This window comes from Lathyrus oleraceus, chromosome 1 (assembly GCF_024323335.1).
Source record: "Lathyrus oleraceus cultivar Zhongwan6 chromosome 1, CAAS_Psat_ZW6_1.0, whole genome shotgun sequence".
NCBI classification, from domain to species: domain Eukaryota; kingdom Viridiplantae; phylum Streptophyta; class Magnoliopsida; order Fabales; family Fabaceae; genus Lathyrus; species Lathyrus oleraceus.
The window spans coordinates 395,162,094-395,178,553 of record NC_066579.1 but is presented as its reverse complement, the minus strand read 5'-3'; the positions used below and the strand labels follow the sequence as shown (position 1 = coordinate 395,178,553).

General features: G+C 33.4%; 1 protein-coding gene across 1 annotated transcript; it reads left to right on the top strand.

Annotated features, from left to right (window-relative positions):
* Positions 1–10,383: 10,383 nt before the first annotated feature.
* LOC127074411 (uncharacterized) lies at positions 10,384–16,201 on the top strand. The gene is made up of 10 exons (XM_051015729.1): positions 10,384–10,689; positions 11,013–11,888; positions 12,611–12,740; positions 12,922–13,364; positions 13,699–13,779; positions 13,861–13,959; positions 14,441–14,599; positions 14,810–14,896; positions 15,055–15,126; positions 15,624–16,201. Exons 2-10 carry the CDS (start codon positions 11,100–11,102, stop codon positions 15,972–15,974), a joined length of 2,211 nt encoding a protein of 736 aa, XP_050871686.1. The 5' UTR covers positions 10,384–10,689; positions 11,013–11,099; the 3' UTR covers positions 15,975–16,201.
* Positions 16,202–16,460: the final 259 nt, after the last annotated feature.

The following is a 16,460-nucleotide window of genomic DNA, read 5'->3' as shown; positions in this document are numbered from 1 at the left end:
AACTTGGTGCCGCCGAGTTCCTTCAAGGTTTGCCTCCAATGAGTATCAGGGTTTGCTTGCTAGGGCTCTCCTTTTCGCCTTCGTTTCCGTCTCCGTTTTTCTTTTTCGTCTCCTCCTTCGTGACTGAAGCTTGGCTATTTATAATGCTCTTGTTGTGACCTAATGGGCTCAGAATGAAGCCCAGAAATTCTGATATTCGCAAGCTTCGCTAGGCGAAGGAGTTGCTCGCCTAGCGAGCAAGCTATTTTGGGCTTTTACTGGATTTGGTGCTTCGCTGGGGCGAGTGTCATAACGAGGGGTTCGCTAGGCGAAGGAATTGCTCGCCTAGCGAGCAGGCCAGTTTGGGCCATTTTCTGGATTGGGCCTGTTGTGAGCTGGGCTTTTGTCCCTTGAAGACTAGTGCCTTGCAGAATAAGTCGGAGTATCTTGAAAAATGTTTTATAAGATTAATGGGCAAATTTTGGGGTATGACAGAGGTCATGTATGAACCTATTGATTAAGCCTTCCTTGATTTTCTATTATTTTCAAGCCATGTATGAACCTGTTGTTCAAACACTTTGAATTTTCCAATGCTGTCAGGTCATGTATGAGCCTGTTGACAGAACTTTCTTTGTATGTTTTCCAGTATTGTCAGGTCATGTTTGAACTTGTCGATGAAACCTTTTGATATCCCCCAACATTGCCAGGTCATGTTTCAACCTATTATTGAAACTCTTTGAATATTCCAATGGTCAGGTCATGTATGAGCCTGTTCACGGAATTCTTTGATTTTTTTCTAGTGTTGTTAGGTCATATATGAACCTTATCACGGTGAGAATCGGATATCAAGCTATTGTATTAACTTGAATCATAAAAAAATTGAAATGTTCATCACCGAACTTTAATTTATCCAAGGGAAAGGGAAAATATCGAATAAAACCCTAATTGTGCAATGTAAAAACAATGTGAAGAGATCTAAAGTTCGGGGGTTGGTTATATTAAGGGAAGGTATTAGCATCCTAAGTATCTATAGTATCCTATAAGAACCTTTTGAAAATATTTATGTTATGTTATTGTTTGTTTGCTATTGTTTGGGAATGTTTTATCGGGAATGACCTAAAGGTTTTATTAAGTTTGCTCTCCAAAACTTCACAGTCATATGCACACGTATCCTTATAAGGATGGAATCAGAGCAACCGTAATTCACCTAACTAAGGGTGAAAGAACACTTGATAGTGATCAAGGTTCCAAAGGGGTAAGTAAGTGTTAATAACAAACATACTTACAAGAGATATAAACTCTTACTTAAATCTAAGTTGAAAGTGAGAATGACTTTAACAAGGTCAAAGGGGAACTAGGGATTGTTAAACTACATATGGCTTTAAGTCAATAAAGAGGTCTTTCCCTTGGATTTGAGAAAAAAGATAAACAAAAGATAAGCAAAATGAAGAAGATGTTCAAGCATGACATCAACAAATATAAGCACATGATAAATAAAATGTTCAAGCAGGACATCAACAAAGATAAACAAATGGTAAAGAAGATGTTCAAGCATGACATCAACAAGGACAAACAAGGATGAAAAAAATGTTCAAACATGGCATCCACAAAGATAAGCAAATGAAAAAGATGTTCAAGCATGATATCAACAAATATAAGCACATGATAAAGAAGATGTTCAGGCATGACATCAACAAAGATAAACAAATGAAGAAGATGTTCATTCATGACATCAACAAAGATATGGAATCATGATCATAATAATATCAAGCATGGTATGTAAATACATATGTACAACATGTGAACATGAACAAAGGTACAACAACATTAATCAAAGATGTATAAAGTTAACATGAATATGAATGACATGGATATATCATCATGAAGAAACAAAGATGAATGACATAACAATTCATGAACATGTATATGGATGTCATAATAAGTTTGAATGAACATGTATATGCATGAAGTAAGACATAACATCAACTCAATCATGAAAACAAGTTAAGGTATTCAAGATATGCATGTTAAAGTTCAATATGATCACAATTAAAGGTTCAACATCACAAAAAGTTTGAACATGTAAGCATACAAGTCATACAAAGACATGTTATTACAAGTTTAAAGCATTTGTAAACATATAAACAAAGACAAACACAAGGGAACACATGCACACAAAGGTTCAACAAGACATGAAAGAATTACATGTGAATCATGGATCAATGGCAAAATAAACACATAAAAATTCATGGCATACTAACAAAAGTTCAAAGCACATAAGTATGTAAACATACATTAAAGTAAGTAAAAATTAGGTCAAAACCAAGAGGCACATATTAACAACATCAAACAAAGTTCATATATGATGCACAACATTCATACAAATCATGGTGATCAAGAAAAATTAAAGTATCAACCAAAGAAGGTCATTTGAAACCCTAAAACAATCCTAAAAAGGTACCAACTTTAGACAAGTATAAGTATGTGAAAAATAAATTAATTCTGGAATTTCTTTTCACCATCATAAAATAGACAAAATTATGAGCACATAGCAAAAAGAGTGGCTCAAAAGGGCTTAGGGATCATCAAGTTATGAGTCTTTGAAATTATGAAAAATAACAAAAATAAATAGGCAAAACAAACAATGAATAAAAATATATCTAGGGCGAAAGGGATTCAAACCACAGACCTCTTGCACACACAAAGCCTTAACAAACACACTCTAACCACTGGAGCAGTGATACATCTATCAACTCATTTACAAACATTAATATATATAATAAAAAGATTCCAGAAAATGGAAAATGGCACCAACTCATCATCTTCTTCCTCGTGTTCTTGCATGTTTCTTTCAATTTTTTCTCAAACTTCCAACAACCATAATTCTCTCAATTTTCCATGAAATTAAAAACTGTAAGAATCTAAATTGCTCTATTTTTCGCAAGGAATCTAATGGTGTCATTATCTCATCCTAAAACTTAACGTGCAAAGCGTGCCAAGGCAAAAACTAGAACTGCACTTTTAATTTCCAAAAAATAAAATCTCAATGCATGAGCATGATATAATGCATACAGTAGCAAACATACAACAAACACATTATGTACTATATTTTTACTTCAATAAATATTTAAGAATGATGCATGCACAAGAGTTTTCAAGTGTAAGTGCACTTACCTATTGGAGAAAGTCCAATGCTTCTTCTTAGCTACTACAGAGATAAGAGAGAGATTCTACCAGCCTTGTTGATCCCAGAGGATACTGTTTGAACAATGAGAATGGCTAGAAATAACTTGTATTCTCTCACATAAATGTTCTTGCAAATGAATAAGTGAAATGGTGAATGATAAAATAGAGGCCATCGAACTTGTTCAAGTGATTAAACAAGCTCTAAATGGTGTCTAAAGATGATTTGTGGTGTTTGTTTGGAAGATACATGTGGGGAATAAGTTTGGTTAGAGAACTTGCAAAAATAATGTGTTTTTGTAAACTCTAATGGAATGGGAGTTTGATGAAGTGTTGAGGGGTAATTATTGTGTGTTTTGAGGCTTAAGGGATCCCTCTGTTTATAGGAAAAGAGTGAGGATTGGAACTGGTTAGAAACAAAAGTTGTGAAGTTATGGTTTTGGTTGAGAATGAATGAGAAGTTTGCATGAATTGTTGAGTTCCAAGGAGTTTGTCATATTTCCCTAGCCTCTACAGGGTTGCTTTTGATCTCTTAAGATTATTTGTGATATTTAGGGATAAGTTTCAAGGGTGAAAGAGTGAGTTGTTGGCATAAAGCTTGCTTTATCAAAGTAGTAATGTGACCTTTTGCAAATTCACCCATAAATGGTATAATGCAATGGACAAAACCTCAATTCCTTGTGTAATGCACTTAGGATTCATATAAACATCTGATTATGGAGAGATTTATACACAAGAGGACGTGCAATCAAGAGATTTTCACATTTGAAATGGTTTTCCTCCAAAAATTCATCATGAACATGACTTGAAATTCAAGTTTGGAACCCCAACTTCCCATTTTCGAAACTCATAGCTCATGCATGGGAAAAAATGTACTTATACTTTTTGAAAAGCCCAAGACATACTCAACAACTTTCATGTTTTGATTTTTTCTGAATCAAAGTGGATCATGATGAAAACTGGCTGTAAAGTTTATCACTTTTTAGGGATCAAAGCTGACTTGAAAATTTTCTAAGTGTTTCAACTTGAGACACCAACTTTATAGCCTCATAACTCAAAATCCTTGCACTTTTAGGGAATCAACCCTCTAGGACAAAGTTGAATTATGGAACAAGATCATTCATTTGTGCTTTGGAGCAAAGAAAATGGCTGCTCGGATTGGAAGTTATGGCTTGAGAAAGTAGTGCACTTGAACATGAAATTTGGATACTTAGTGAAATTTCCAATGTTTTCAAGATTGTCCTATTTGCAAGTAACCTCATTTCTCTTGATTTTTCTTGATCAAATTCATCAATTAAACATATAATCATGAAACTTAACTTGAGAAGTTCATATTTGATCATAAATCTCAAAAGTCAAAGGTTTGACTTTTCAGTGCATTGGTTATGTATCAGATGAATTTGAATTTCTTGATCTTCAATGAATTTAAACTCTTGAGCCAATTGAACATCATGGATGGGATCTAAGGATGTACTTTAGTGTGTTGAGTCATGTCTCAAGGCTTGAGATCATGTCTTGATCAAAATTCTCAAATGAAATTGAATGTTGCTGAGAAACCCTAATTAGGGAACCAGATGAAAGTGAAGCTTGATGCACTTGTGATTAGGCCACAATACACTTATTTGTTGATGGAGATAGATCTCTTGAGTGTATGAGAACTTGATTTATTGATGATCAATCCAAAACTTTGACTGATCAATCCTTTGAGAACTTTGAGGGAAACCCTAATTCATATATGAAACAAACCGGACATATCTTGATCTTGAGATTAACTATGCATGAATGATGTCTAGGATGAAAATGATTATGAAATCTAGGGGCAAAATTTTGGGTGTGACAAACCTGTTGACTAAACTTTCCTTGATATTCAAGATGTCATCAAGTCATGTCTGAACATGTTGTTCAAACCTTCTTTGTGTGTTCCATAATGTTGTCAAGTCATGTTTGAACCTGTTAACTGAGCACTCTTTGAATATTCAAGTGTTGTCAGGTCATGTTTGAACTTGTTGTTAAAAATTCTTTGAATATTCCGGTGTTATTAGGTCATGTATGAACCTGTTGTTAAAACCCCTATGCAATTCCCCAGTTTCTTTTCCCCATCATTTTATTATCCTCAGTGAGTCTTCACCCTCATTGTCTTTGTCATTTTCCTATGGATCACCACTACCATATTTCCATTATTCCCACAAGTCTGCTTATCGTCCATAAAAAAAATCATGTTCGAGTTCATCTCACATCGTATCCCCAGCAAACCAAAACAAAAAAGATTCCCTTATAAATTCATAACATTGCATATCATTTCATTTCATCTGCATTCATGGACAAAATTTGGGTCCTTTAGTATTTAACTATCTCCCACCATGATCATATGAAGAGTAACCTTCTTCATATTCTATGGTCGAAGATACTTAAATATGAGCAACTGTCATACCCCAATTTTTCCGCTCATTATGAAATTCGCATCATCTGCATAGCATAAAATGCACCTCATGCCACATAATGCCTAAAATGTCAACCAGAATAAACTTTCGGATCTACAGACAAACCAGTCAAACTGATTTTCAAATGTACGCGAAATAAGCATGCAAAAAATTTCAAAGTCGAGCTTGCATATGTCAATATTATTAAATTAAGGTTAGCGTAGTTTAACTTGGCGTGCTCATTTTATTTTTTCGACTACTTTCTCGGTTGTATTTTGATCAACTTAAGTCATTTAATCGGTCATTTTTCATTTCAAAATTTGATCAAAACTTATATGTTTTCGAAAAATTTATTTCATGATGATCATTTTGGTGCATTCAGTTTAATTTTTCGAGCATTTTTACGTTTAATTTTTATTTATTTTGAGTTATTTTATTTTTGTTTTTTTACCAAAGTGTTCATAAAAATAAATAGAATTAAATGTATAGTTAGTTTAATTTTTATTTATTTATTAAAGTAATTGATTTTTATTTCATTTAGATTTTTAACTCGTTTTAATCTCATCAAAATATCTAAAAGGGTGTTTTCGGTACTAATTAAAAAAAAAGCTAAGTGACATGTATATAATGACTCATGGTAGGAAAAGAGAGAGTGTCTGACCAATTCATCAATAATATAGCGGCGCCTATCATTTGATAAAGAGTCGATGAATGAGATTTCTTTTAAAAAAATTGTTGAACTGAGTCTTCTTTTGAACAAAATCATTTTTTTCTTTTTATCCATTCTTCACACATTAATGAAAATACTCCCTCAGTGCATATTTGCTTTAAGGATTTCATTCTAAATCAATTGTGAATAAAAGTGGTGTTTTATTTGTGAGTTTGAAAGTTTGATTTTGAAATTAAAAAAATACAAAATCTCCTCACATCCATGCCTTCACTTCGCCATCCCATTCGTTGAACCGCCATCTTCTTTTTTTCTGGTTGGTATTCTCTCTCTGTGTTTGTTTATTTATTATTATTATTATTATTATTATTATTTTATTATTATTATTATTTGAAGTGGTTCTTTTTAGGAGTAGATAGTGTAAATATAACAACTATCCATCTTTGATTTTTCCCTGTCATTAGATTTGGACTTTATTGTTTTATTTATTTATTGTGTGTCATGTCTAAAATGGACTACAAAGCTCAAATAGTTTGTTATATCATATTTTTTAAATAGACTTAATTTAGGTATATTATTTAATACTTTATACTTTTTAAATTTATTTGTTTTAGTATTAATATTATTTATTTGATTGCTACAAGATATTTATTTGATGATGAGATAATTTGAAATATAATATTTGTAGATTTACATATTTCGACCATTGAATCATGATAGTTTAGTATTATTTTTTTTTATTTTTTTTGTGATTAATTAATTGGTTAAGTGTTTGATTGATTAAATATTTTTCTTTTAAAATTGGTCAAGTGATTGATTTGTTCCCATGAATTGATTATTTGGTTTTCTTTTAATTTTAATTGATTAATTAAATACTTAATTGATTAAGTTTAAATCTTCATTCCTTTTAATTAATTATTTATTTGCCTTTAATTAATTATTTATTTGATTGTTTGATTATTGGTTGAATTGATCTTTTTTTTTCCAACTTGTTGAGTGGATTGATTATGCAATATTTTCCTGGATAACATTTACACCCTATGTAAATAATCTCTCATCATATTTTCACTTTCAAAATCAATTTCAAAACCAAATCAAACTATTTTTACAAATAATTTTTCATAAGAATCAAACCCCGATCAAACATCGAGTGATTTTTCATAAATCAAACATACTATCAAATCCTTTTGCTAAACAAACGCGAAAGAAGATGATTGTTGAAATCTAGCATTCTGGTGGGAACTCTCAAATGATCGGCCTCGAGCCACGCGTTTTGGGTTAACCGTTCATTATTTTCGTTCATTTTTAAAACACTTAAAGTCAACTTGGACAGATAAGGGTCGTTGGGATCAAAGATTCTGGCGTAAATCTTTAAACAATTGATTCTTATCAAGTGTTTGTTATCCATCAAATAAACTTATTAAATAATTTGGACAAATAAGGACCATTGGACTCTAGCACATCAAAATATTTTCTCGCCGCCGTGCGACTAATATTCAAAACTTTTCATAGATGAAAGAGATCTTGTCTTAAGATGATTCAAATCAATGTTTCATCCATAATTGTTGAGTTGAGATAAGTGACGTTTTTCCGAATATTGATTTGTAAATCATTCGATGTGATGTAAACGTCTACTCCTCACATAATTTTGGTAAAACATTGTTTCTCGTCGATTAATACAAGATAGCTTTCGTAAGCCTTGAATTCTCTATTGCATCTGGAGATACGTAGGAGCAGGATTGTGAAATCTTGTCAGGCCCATTAATAAAAAAAATAGGTTTAGTTCCTTTCTTCTTTTCCTCATAATAATAAAAACCTTTTTAGGTCATTTCTCATTAATAAAAATCCAAAAATATTTCTCTTCTCTCTCTTTTTCTATCCCAAATAAGTAGAAGATTAGAAACTAACATAAGCTAACATTCATTCGATACTAACTGAATGGTTCTAGTTGAGTACAACGGACGCGAGGGGTATTAATACATTTCCATTGTGTAACTGAATCTTGAACCCTGATATTATCTGCGATGACCATATCTTATCTTTTCTTTTAGGGGTTTTATTGATATTTTCCCTTTTCCTCTTTTAAAATAAATAAATTTCGGTGGCAACTCTATTCAGTCCATCCTACGAGCATGCGATTATGCTTCGCAAGCATCGTGTTCTTATTTTTCGAGGTATGACAATAACTAACTTAAGTCTCTGCATGCTAGATCAAAATTCGACTACAAGATGCACTTATTCGACTACTGTATGCTAGATCAGACTTTGACTACAACATGCATATCCCAGTTAAACCACGAAGTTACCTCTGTCGAGACTAGAGTTCGATCCAAAATAACACAAATCTTCACCTTAGAGCAAACTCTACAACATCAAGGAAACAAACTAGCTATCATCATGCAACTTTATCAGTTGCATACAGTGAAAGAACTTGCTACTCGCCAATGACTTGGTGACCATATCAACAATATTATCTTCAGTCGAAACCTTCAACACTTTCAATTCTCCTTTCTCGATTTTCACCCTGATGAAATGCAATCTAACATCAATATGCTTGGTTCTCTCATGATAGATTGAATTCTTCGACAGATGCATGACACTTTGACTATATATTTAATAGTGAAAACTTGGCCTTGAAGTTTCGGTTCCTTAGCAAACCCTTCAATTGTGTAAATATGTTTGAATTGTGTAAATATGAATTTTTAAATTTTTAAATTTTGTTTACAAGTGTAAAATATTTTATATACACTCCTAAAAACTTCCATGAAGCAATGTACCACTTTGAAAAGGTACCATGAAACATTATAAAGCATTGCACTGCCACTAATACATGAAAAATTGCATTTGTTCATCTGGTAATTGATTGCACCAGCACGATAACCGATTACCACCTTCCCAACGTTTAAAAACTCAAATTTTGAATAGTGGTAATTGATTACCATAAGGCACTAATTGATTACCTGCATGATTTCTTTGAAATATCACACTTTTGACAGACTTGCTTCAGTGGATTTTATGCACAATCTTTGAAAACATGTTAGGTTAAGTTTGAATGATGATTTCTGAGCTTTCAAGTGATATAGAAGATGAATTATGATATGTTAAAGATAAATGCTTGATTAACCTTTAATTAAGACAATCCTTGCTATTTGCCATTGATCATTTAATGTCTTCATCTTTTTCTTTTATTTGATATTGGTTATCTTCATCAAAATCCAACCAAGGTCTATAAGAGATATTCTTCACACCCTCAACCTTATGAATAAGGTATTTATAGAGGTTTATAGGCCTGAAATCTTGTTTTCATGGGGTGGTTATTCTATCCCTCGTAGGAACGTGAAACCATTATTCTTCCTATTCTTATGGGAGAACGTGGCATTCCCCTTTGATTGAGCTTCTATAGTATTAATGCCTTAGAGCATGTGGTTTTGTTCAAATCCATCATAGAGCGAGCAATTCAAACAATAAACATCAAAGGTGATAAATGGTGCACAATGTGATAAAAGGGCAACTAAGAGCCCTACTTTAGGCAATGCACGTTATTTGCTTGTCCATATTGGATCTTGTGTTATCTCTTACAAATCCTTTCTACCATTCATACTTATTTATAATCCATTACTTATAATAGGTAAACTCACACGAAGAAATGAGAATAATAATTATATAAATTTTAAATAAACAAATTTATTTTAATTTGTTAATTTATAGAAGTTGTTTTAAAATTAATTTATGAAAATGAAACCCACACAAATGATAAATTCTTATTAAGTAAGTAAACTATTTTCTAACGCACACGAGATTAATCTTTCAAGTATGAGAGAACAATAATAAACGACAAAATTTTCATTCAAAAAATTTAACATTGTTGCGTGTACCATGATGAAACTAAACCCAAAATCTCAAGAAATTTTACACTATTGCGTGTTTTTCAATTAATTCGCGTGTTTGATAATAAATCCGATCATTGATTACATCTCATCCGTATAATCTTAATGAATAAGTAAACTTAAAAATACCATTTCTTTAAACACATAGTACAAAATATAACCAATTAAATAGTAGCATTTACATCAATTTCATTCAAAAATTCAAAACATTAGTGTTAACTTGTAGTTTTGGTCACAATGAAATCATAAATTTAAGTTGACCAAAACCAAGGTACTAGTTAGTAGGGCAAGACTTTATAGAACACAAGAAAATCAAAATCGAAAAGCCAAACAAAGCCTTAGAAGTATAGAACATGTGAGTGGTTGATAGCTATAGCCAATAATCAGTCTCGGTCTAGAAACAAAACTCTCTTTCTGCGCAAATTCACACAACTTATTCTATCTCTCAATTTGTCAATTTCAATTTAGAACACAAAAACCTTTCAATTTAGGGTTTTCGATGCTTTATTAAACTCACTCGGTTCTATTCCATAATCACGCAGCGTAACTCAAGGTATCTTCTTCGCTACGATCTCGTGTTTTTTTCCTATTAATTTACCATATTTGATCACTAATCACTTTTGGTACTGTTTCATTTCTTTGTCTTGATTTTCAATTATCCCTGTCTTGATTCTTTTTTCATCTTCAGTTTTTTATTTGGTGACTAAAATTTTAAACTTTGATTATTTATTCGGTAGATTCCGTGATTTTAGGGTTTATTGCTGAAATGGGTTTCTTGCCGCGCAACTTTTTTCAGTGTTTTTTTAGTGTTGATGTGTGCTTCATTATGCCATGGTGATTATAGGAGTTAATTCTGTGTTTTTCCCGTACTGATAGGTGATAGTGCTGATGATGAGTTTAGAAATGGCTTAAATTGGAGTCCATTTTTGAGTAATTTTGCAAAGTTTAGAAGTTAAAAGCTTCATGGCTAGGAAAGGTAGTCAACAGAAGAATGGGATTAACCACAAAAAAGGTGTTTCTGGTGGTGTTCTTCCGGGTATGAAAGGTCATGAAGGAGGGCAAGTGAAGGTTTTTCCGGCGGAGGAACTGACGAATGGCGATCGTGATCTTTCACAGAAAGCGTGTGAGTCTAGTTCTGCTGGTGATGACAATATCAATGAGCGAAAATTTGAGAAGTCTTCGCGGAAAGATAAGCAAGGGATGAATGCAAAGCATGGTCTGGAGGAATCACAGTCCTTTGGGAGTAATTCAGAGAATGGCAGTGAGAATGGCGAAGTTCCAATACAAGAAGGAAATTGGAAATTTCCTAGAAGTAATCAAGCTCAACAGAGTATCAAGAGTAGATTGAGCCATTTAGTGGAAGGTTTACAGTTGAGAAGTCTGGTAGGAAATATGGAACTTGCTGATCATGCAGTTATTAGGAGATTAAGGTTGTCAGTATTTTCCATTTTCACTGCAGTTATGGAGTGGTCAACCAGGCAGAAGCCGTTGTTTGTATCTGTTAGAACCACCGTTTTAGAAGCTTATGCTAGTTTCAGAACAAAATTTAAACTGGCATATCCGGTTGTTCTGACGTGGCTCGTGCACTTCGGAAACATAATCCTTCTATTATCGCTGTTTTGGTTGGACTGTGCCATTCGAGGTGTTGATTCATTTGTACGGATGGGTACAACATCCTTCTTCTCTGTTATATGGTGCAGCATATTCTCCGTGATTAGTATGATAGGGATGCTCAAGTTTCTGGTTGTCCTGGTAAGCTCTGTTCACAATTGTTATTACTTTTTACTATATATTACAAGTCAAAATGGCTATAAAATCCGGATAATTGGAGAATTTATGATTTTTGTGATTACTTCAAATAGAATCACTTAGTCACTCTCGCTCATTTATATTTTCCCCTAATGAGAGTGTGAATTTGCGTTGTAGTATTTTCTGTTGATTAATCATGAGAGTGTGAATTTGCGTTGTAGTACTTTTCTGTTGATTAATCATGAGTGTGAATTTGCGCTGTAGTATTTTTTGTTGATTAATCATCAAAATTTTCATTTAATTACTATAGGGAGAATGCACTATAAACTTATGTTTATTGAATTGCATGACTTAAAACTTATCCATATTAACCTGCTCTATGTTGCTCTATAATTGCAATTTTGTTTCACTATCATAAGAATGCACATACTGGAGACAGTCCCTGTAAACACTTGTTCTGATTCTTGCAATAATGTTTCAGATTTATAAATAAATAGAATCAGTTTGAGTTTCAGTTGTCTTGGAACTATTTGACTTGTGAATTTGAACTCCCTGTATAAGGAATAAATATAGCAAGCATGATTTCCTTAGTTCTAGGTGATGTCCCGCCAACTCGCTTCTTATTTTTTGATGCTTTGTGTATCTGTTCATTCTATTACATTCTTAAATTGGATATTGTAATTTTTTCCTTCTCCCCATGCTAACTAATTTTTGTAATTGGTCAGGTATTGGCTACCTTGATTGGGTTTTTTGTCGGGTTCGTGCTTGCAATTTTGGTAGTTGCAATCTGTGGAGTTGTTATGCTGTGGTTTTATGGTAGCTTCTGGACAACAGTATTTTTCATCATCCTTGGAGGTGATTTATTTGTCTTTCTGCATTTCTATGACCATTTCTGGATGTTTTCATTTCTATCTTTTTCTACAGGAGGTTGGGTAGACATGATATGGGATATAGATATGTGCTCAATATCAATGTATGCTAATTTATGTATATTCTTTTCAAACATATTGATCCTTCGACTTAATTTGAAATTCAGGATTGGCATTTATGTTACGTCATGAACGTGTGGCACTTCTTATCACCACCATCTATTCTGTCTATTGTGCTTGGCTTTACGTTGGGTGGCTTCGTTTGTTCTTGGCTTTTAATTTAGCTTTCATCTCAAGTGATGTTCTGGTATACTTCCTCAAGAAAAACATAGATCAACAGAGTAGATCGAATCCATTTGAGCAAAGAGCTGGAATGAACGGTCAACCAGGTTTTAGAAACGATGAATCAATGCCTGCTTCATCCTCTGAAAATGGACCATCTACAGATCGAAATGCTGGAGTCCCTTCAACTAGTGGGGTTGATTCCGATGTAACTTCTGAAGATGAAGTTGTTCGATTGTTGAACTGCTCTGATCACTATTCAGCACTGGGCTTCCTGCGCTATCAAAGTATAGATGTTTCAGTTCTGAAGCGTGAATATAGGAAGAAGGTGGTTATTTTTGATGTCAATACTTGCACATTCATGTTTTACTTTTTGTGACTCTTAAGATGTTGTAGTTTGAAGTTTGTGATTACATTTAGTTAATTTATCGTCTCAAATTGTTACTGGTGTGGATGTATCCGTGTCATGTTCAGTGCTCGTATCTGTATCAGGGCTTCATAGTATTGTACTGTTCATAGTTATGGTATTGATGGTTTGATATTGTTTGCTGGTTGGATGGGAGTTGATCTTTTTTATATAGCTTAACATCTCTTTCTGCAGTGTGTTATCATTCCTTGATAATTCTTCTCATTACTAATAACCTGTCTTTATTTGTTATCAGGCAATGTTGGTACATCCTGATAAAAATATGGGTAATGAAAAGGCCGTAGAAGCCTTCAAGAAACTTCAAAATGCATATGAGGTAAGTTTATATATTTTGCTCATACTGAAAATCAAGAGAGGAAATCTTTACCTGACTTTTATGGTTATAATGATTTCCCAGATTCTAATGGATTCTTTGAAGAGAAAAGCTTATGATGATGAGCTAAGGAGAGAAGAGATTCTTAACGTGTTCAATAGATTTCATAATGCTCCACGTAGGGTATGATTTATGTTTTCTTCCAGCTATTTTAGTGTCATGGAACTATACATGAGAGTTATATTTTATTACATTCAATGCATTCTGATCAGGAATAATATTCACAGTATCCATTGTCCTTGAATACAATGGGTTAGCGAAGCATTTCTATATATTTATCTTTCTCAATTCATAAGAATTTGAGATTGTGCAACTGGTGACATAACTCAGACATTAGAATCCACGAAGAATAAAAATGTAATACGTATTTTAATGAAGTTGGCAGATATTTACGTTGAGAGTTTGTAAACGTGACATGTAATCACACACACGTACATATTAAGTGTCCTTTATTTTCCCTTCTTTTTCTTTTCTTCTTAGAGATTCTCGCGCTATCGGAACTTGTGACACAATTTAGAGAACCTTGTAATCTACCTTTTTAAAAAAAAATTTAATCTATTATTATCTTGTCTAACTTTAGCTGTGGATGAAACTGTTTTGCCAGAATAGTAGACCCGGGTTCTTTTCTTCTGGATTTTCGCATTCTGACGCAGATGGTGAGGACCCATTTGGTGAATCAAGGCGAATAGCTTGCAAAAGGTGTGGTGGCTTTCATCTCTGGATACACACTAAGAAACAAAAGTCTCGAGCAAGATGGTGCCAGGTTTCTTCTTCATCTTTTGACTCTCTGTCTATCTCTCTCAAATAACCATTTAACACACACAAGTGACAGTTTGCTTGGCTATGCACATTGTACTTTGAAAATGGTTGCCTGTATACTGTCACTGTGAGCATACTTTTTCCTTAGAGAGAAAGCACTTTTATACCTTGCATGTAACTGATGTTTTACATTGGTTTTTTCTTCATTTTAAAGGATTGTCAAGATTTTCACCAAGCCAAGGACGGTGATGGATGGGTTGAACAATCTTCCCAGCCATTTCTTTTTGGCTTAATGCAGAAGGTATGGATCACTAAACCATATAAAAAAACCGTCTTATCGGAAAACTCCTTACTATATGCAGTTCAATTTTTAAAATTTATTTGAGCCAATTCCTTGCGTGATATAAGAAGTCGAATATGAGTTTGATTGATAATTGAATAAATTTGTTTAACTTTTAGGTTGACTCTCCCTCTGCTTATGTGTGTGCGGATAGCAAAATATTTGATGCCACTGAATGGTACATCTGTCAGGTGATTTAGTTCTTCATTTTCCATATTTTGACCTAAATCATCATACGGGATATGTGAATCTGCATGCAAATGTTTTGATATGCGGGAAACAATTTCATACTTTCAGCTTACATAAGATACCAGCATTAAATGTTTAAAAATTAAAACTGTTATGATGTGCTTAGATACTGTAGCATAGGTTTGATCCGATTGAAACTAATTAAAGTTTCTTACTCTAAATTCATTAGAGGATCAGTTCTTTCCGTGCCGAGATAACAGCCGGAATGGCTGAGTTTGATAGCATAGACAGCAGCTATAGATAGCAGCTATAGAGCTGTAGGATAGCTAAATGTGAACACATCACTATTGTTCTATAGAGTGTTTATGTGATTGACTTCCTTATGGTCTTTGATTATTAGACCACTTACTTTGCAATAAGGTGTGTGGATGAGGAATTGAAGACTTCTTCTGCAGCAATGCCATGTAAAAGATTCATAACATGAACATATTTATTGCAGGGTATGAGATGTCCAGCAAATACTCATAAGCCAAGTTTTCATGTGAACACCAGTATAATGACTAAACATAATTCTGCGAAAGGAACTAGCTCTTCAACGCCAAAGGGTGGGCGGATGCCAACACCTCCTAATATGCCAACGCCTAATTTTGAAGAAACCATGACTGAGGAAGAATTCGTCGAGTGGTTACAGAATGCGGTACAGTCAGGCGTGTTTGACAATATGAACGGCGGCGGCACTGCAACGGAGAGCCCATCCTCCAAATCTGGAAATGGGATGAAAAATCCAGCTCCTGGCAATGGCGTCGGTAGCGGCAGCAAAAAAAAGAAAAAAGGAAAAAAGCAATGGTGATAAAAAAGCAGATTACATTTTAAACATACTGGTAATATTGCCTGGGGCACTTTGAAGATGCCCCAAAAATAGAGTTTGAAGGTCACTGTATAGCCCTATTTTCCTAATCACAAGTATAATTTTTGTTGTCCAAATTTTTTATTTTTTCATCTCTTTTTGCCTGCAAAATACCGCCTTGTGGCAACGATCCTTTTGATTTTCCTAGTGAATATGCAATCTTTAGCATATGGGTCTTCTCCTGTTAGACAAAAAAATCATGCATGGTTCATACTAAATCTAATTTATAAAAAACTAAATAAACATATTTTTTAATGTATTCTTATATCTATCACACAACTGATTTTATTAAACACTTAGATTTTAATCATTAATTTTCAGCTAAATTTAATAAACCAAAAGCTATCAGCTAGTTTTTTAGCTATTAGTTAGTTTATAATTTAATTTCACCAAAAGAAACTTAAATATGATTGTGTAGATGGACGCAAC

Coding starts and splice junctions, on each gene's coding strand:
- LOC127074411 (XM_051015729.1), top strand. CDS start 11,100: ATGGCTAGGAAAGGTAGTCAACAGAAGAATGGGATTAACCACAAAAAA. Junction 12,741..12,921: donor ATTTTTCATCATCCTTGGAG/GTGATTTATTTG, acceptor TTTGAAATTCAG/GATTGGCATTTATGTTACGT. Junction 15,127..15,623: donor CTGAATGGTACATCTGTCAG/GTGATTTAGTTC, acceptor TATTTATTGCAG/GGTATGAGATGTCCAGCAAA.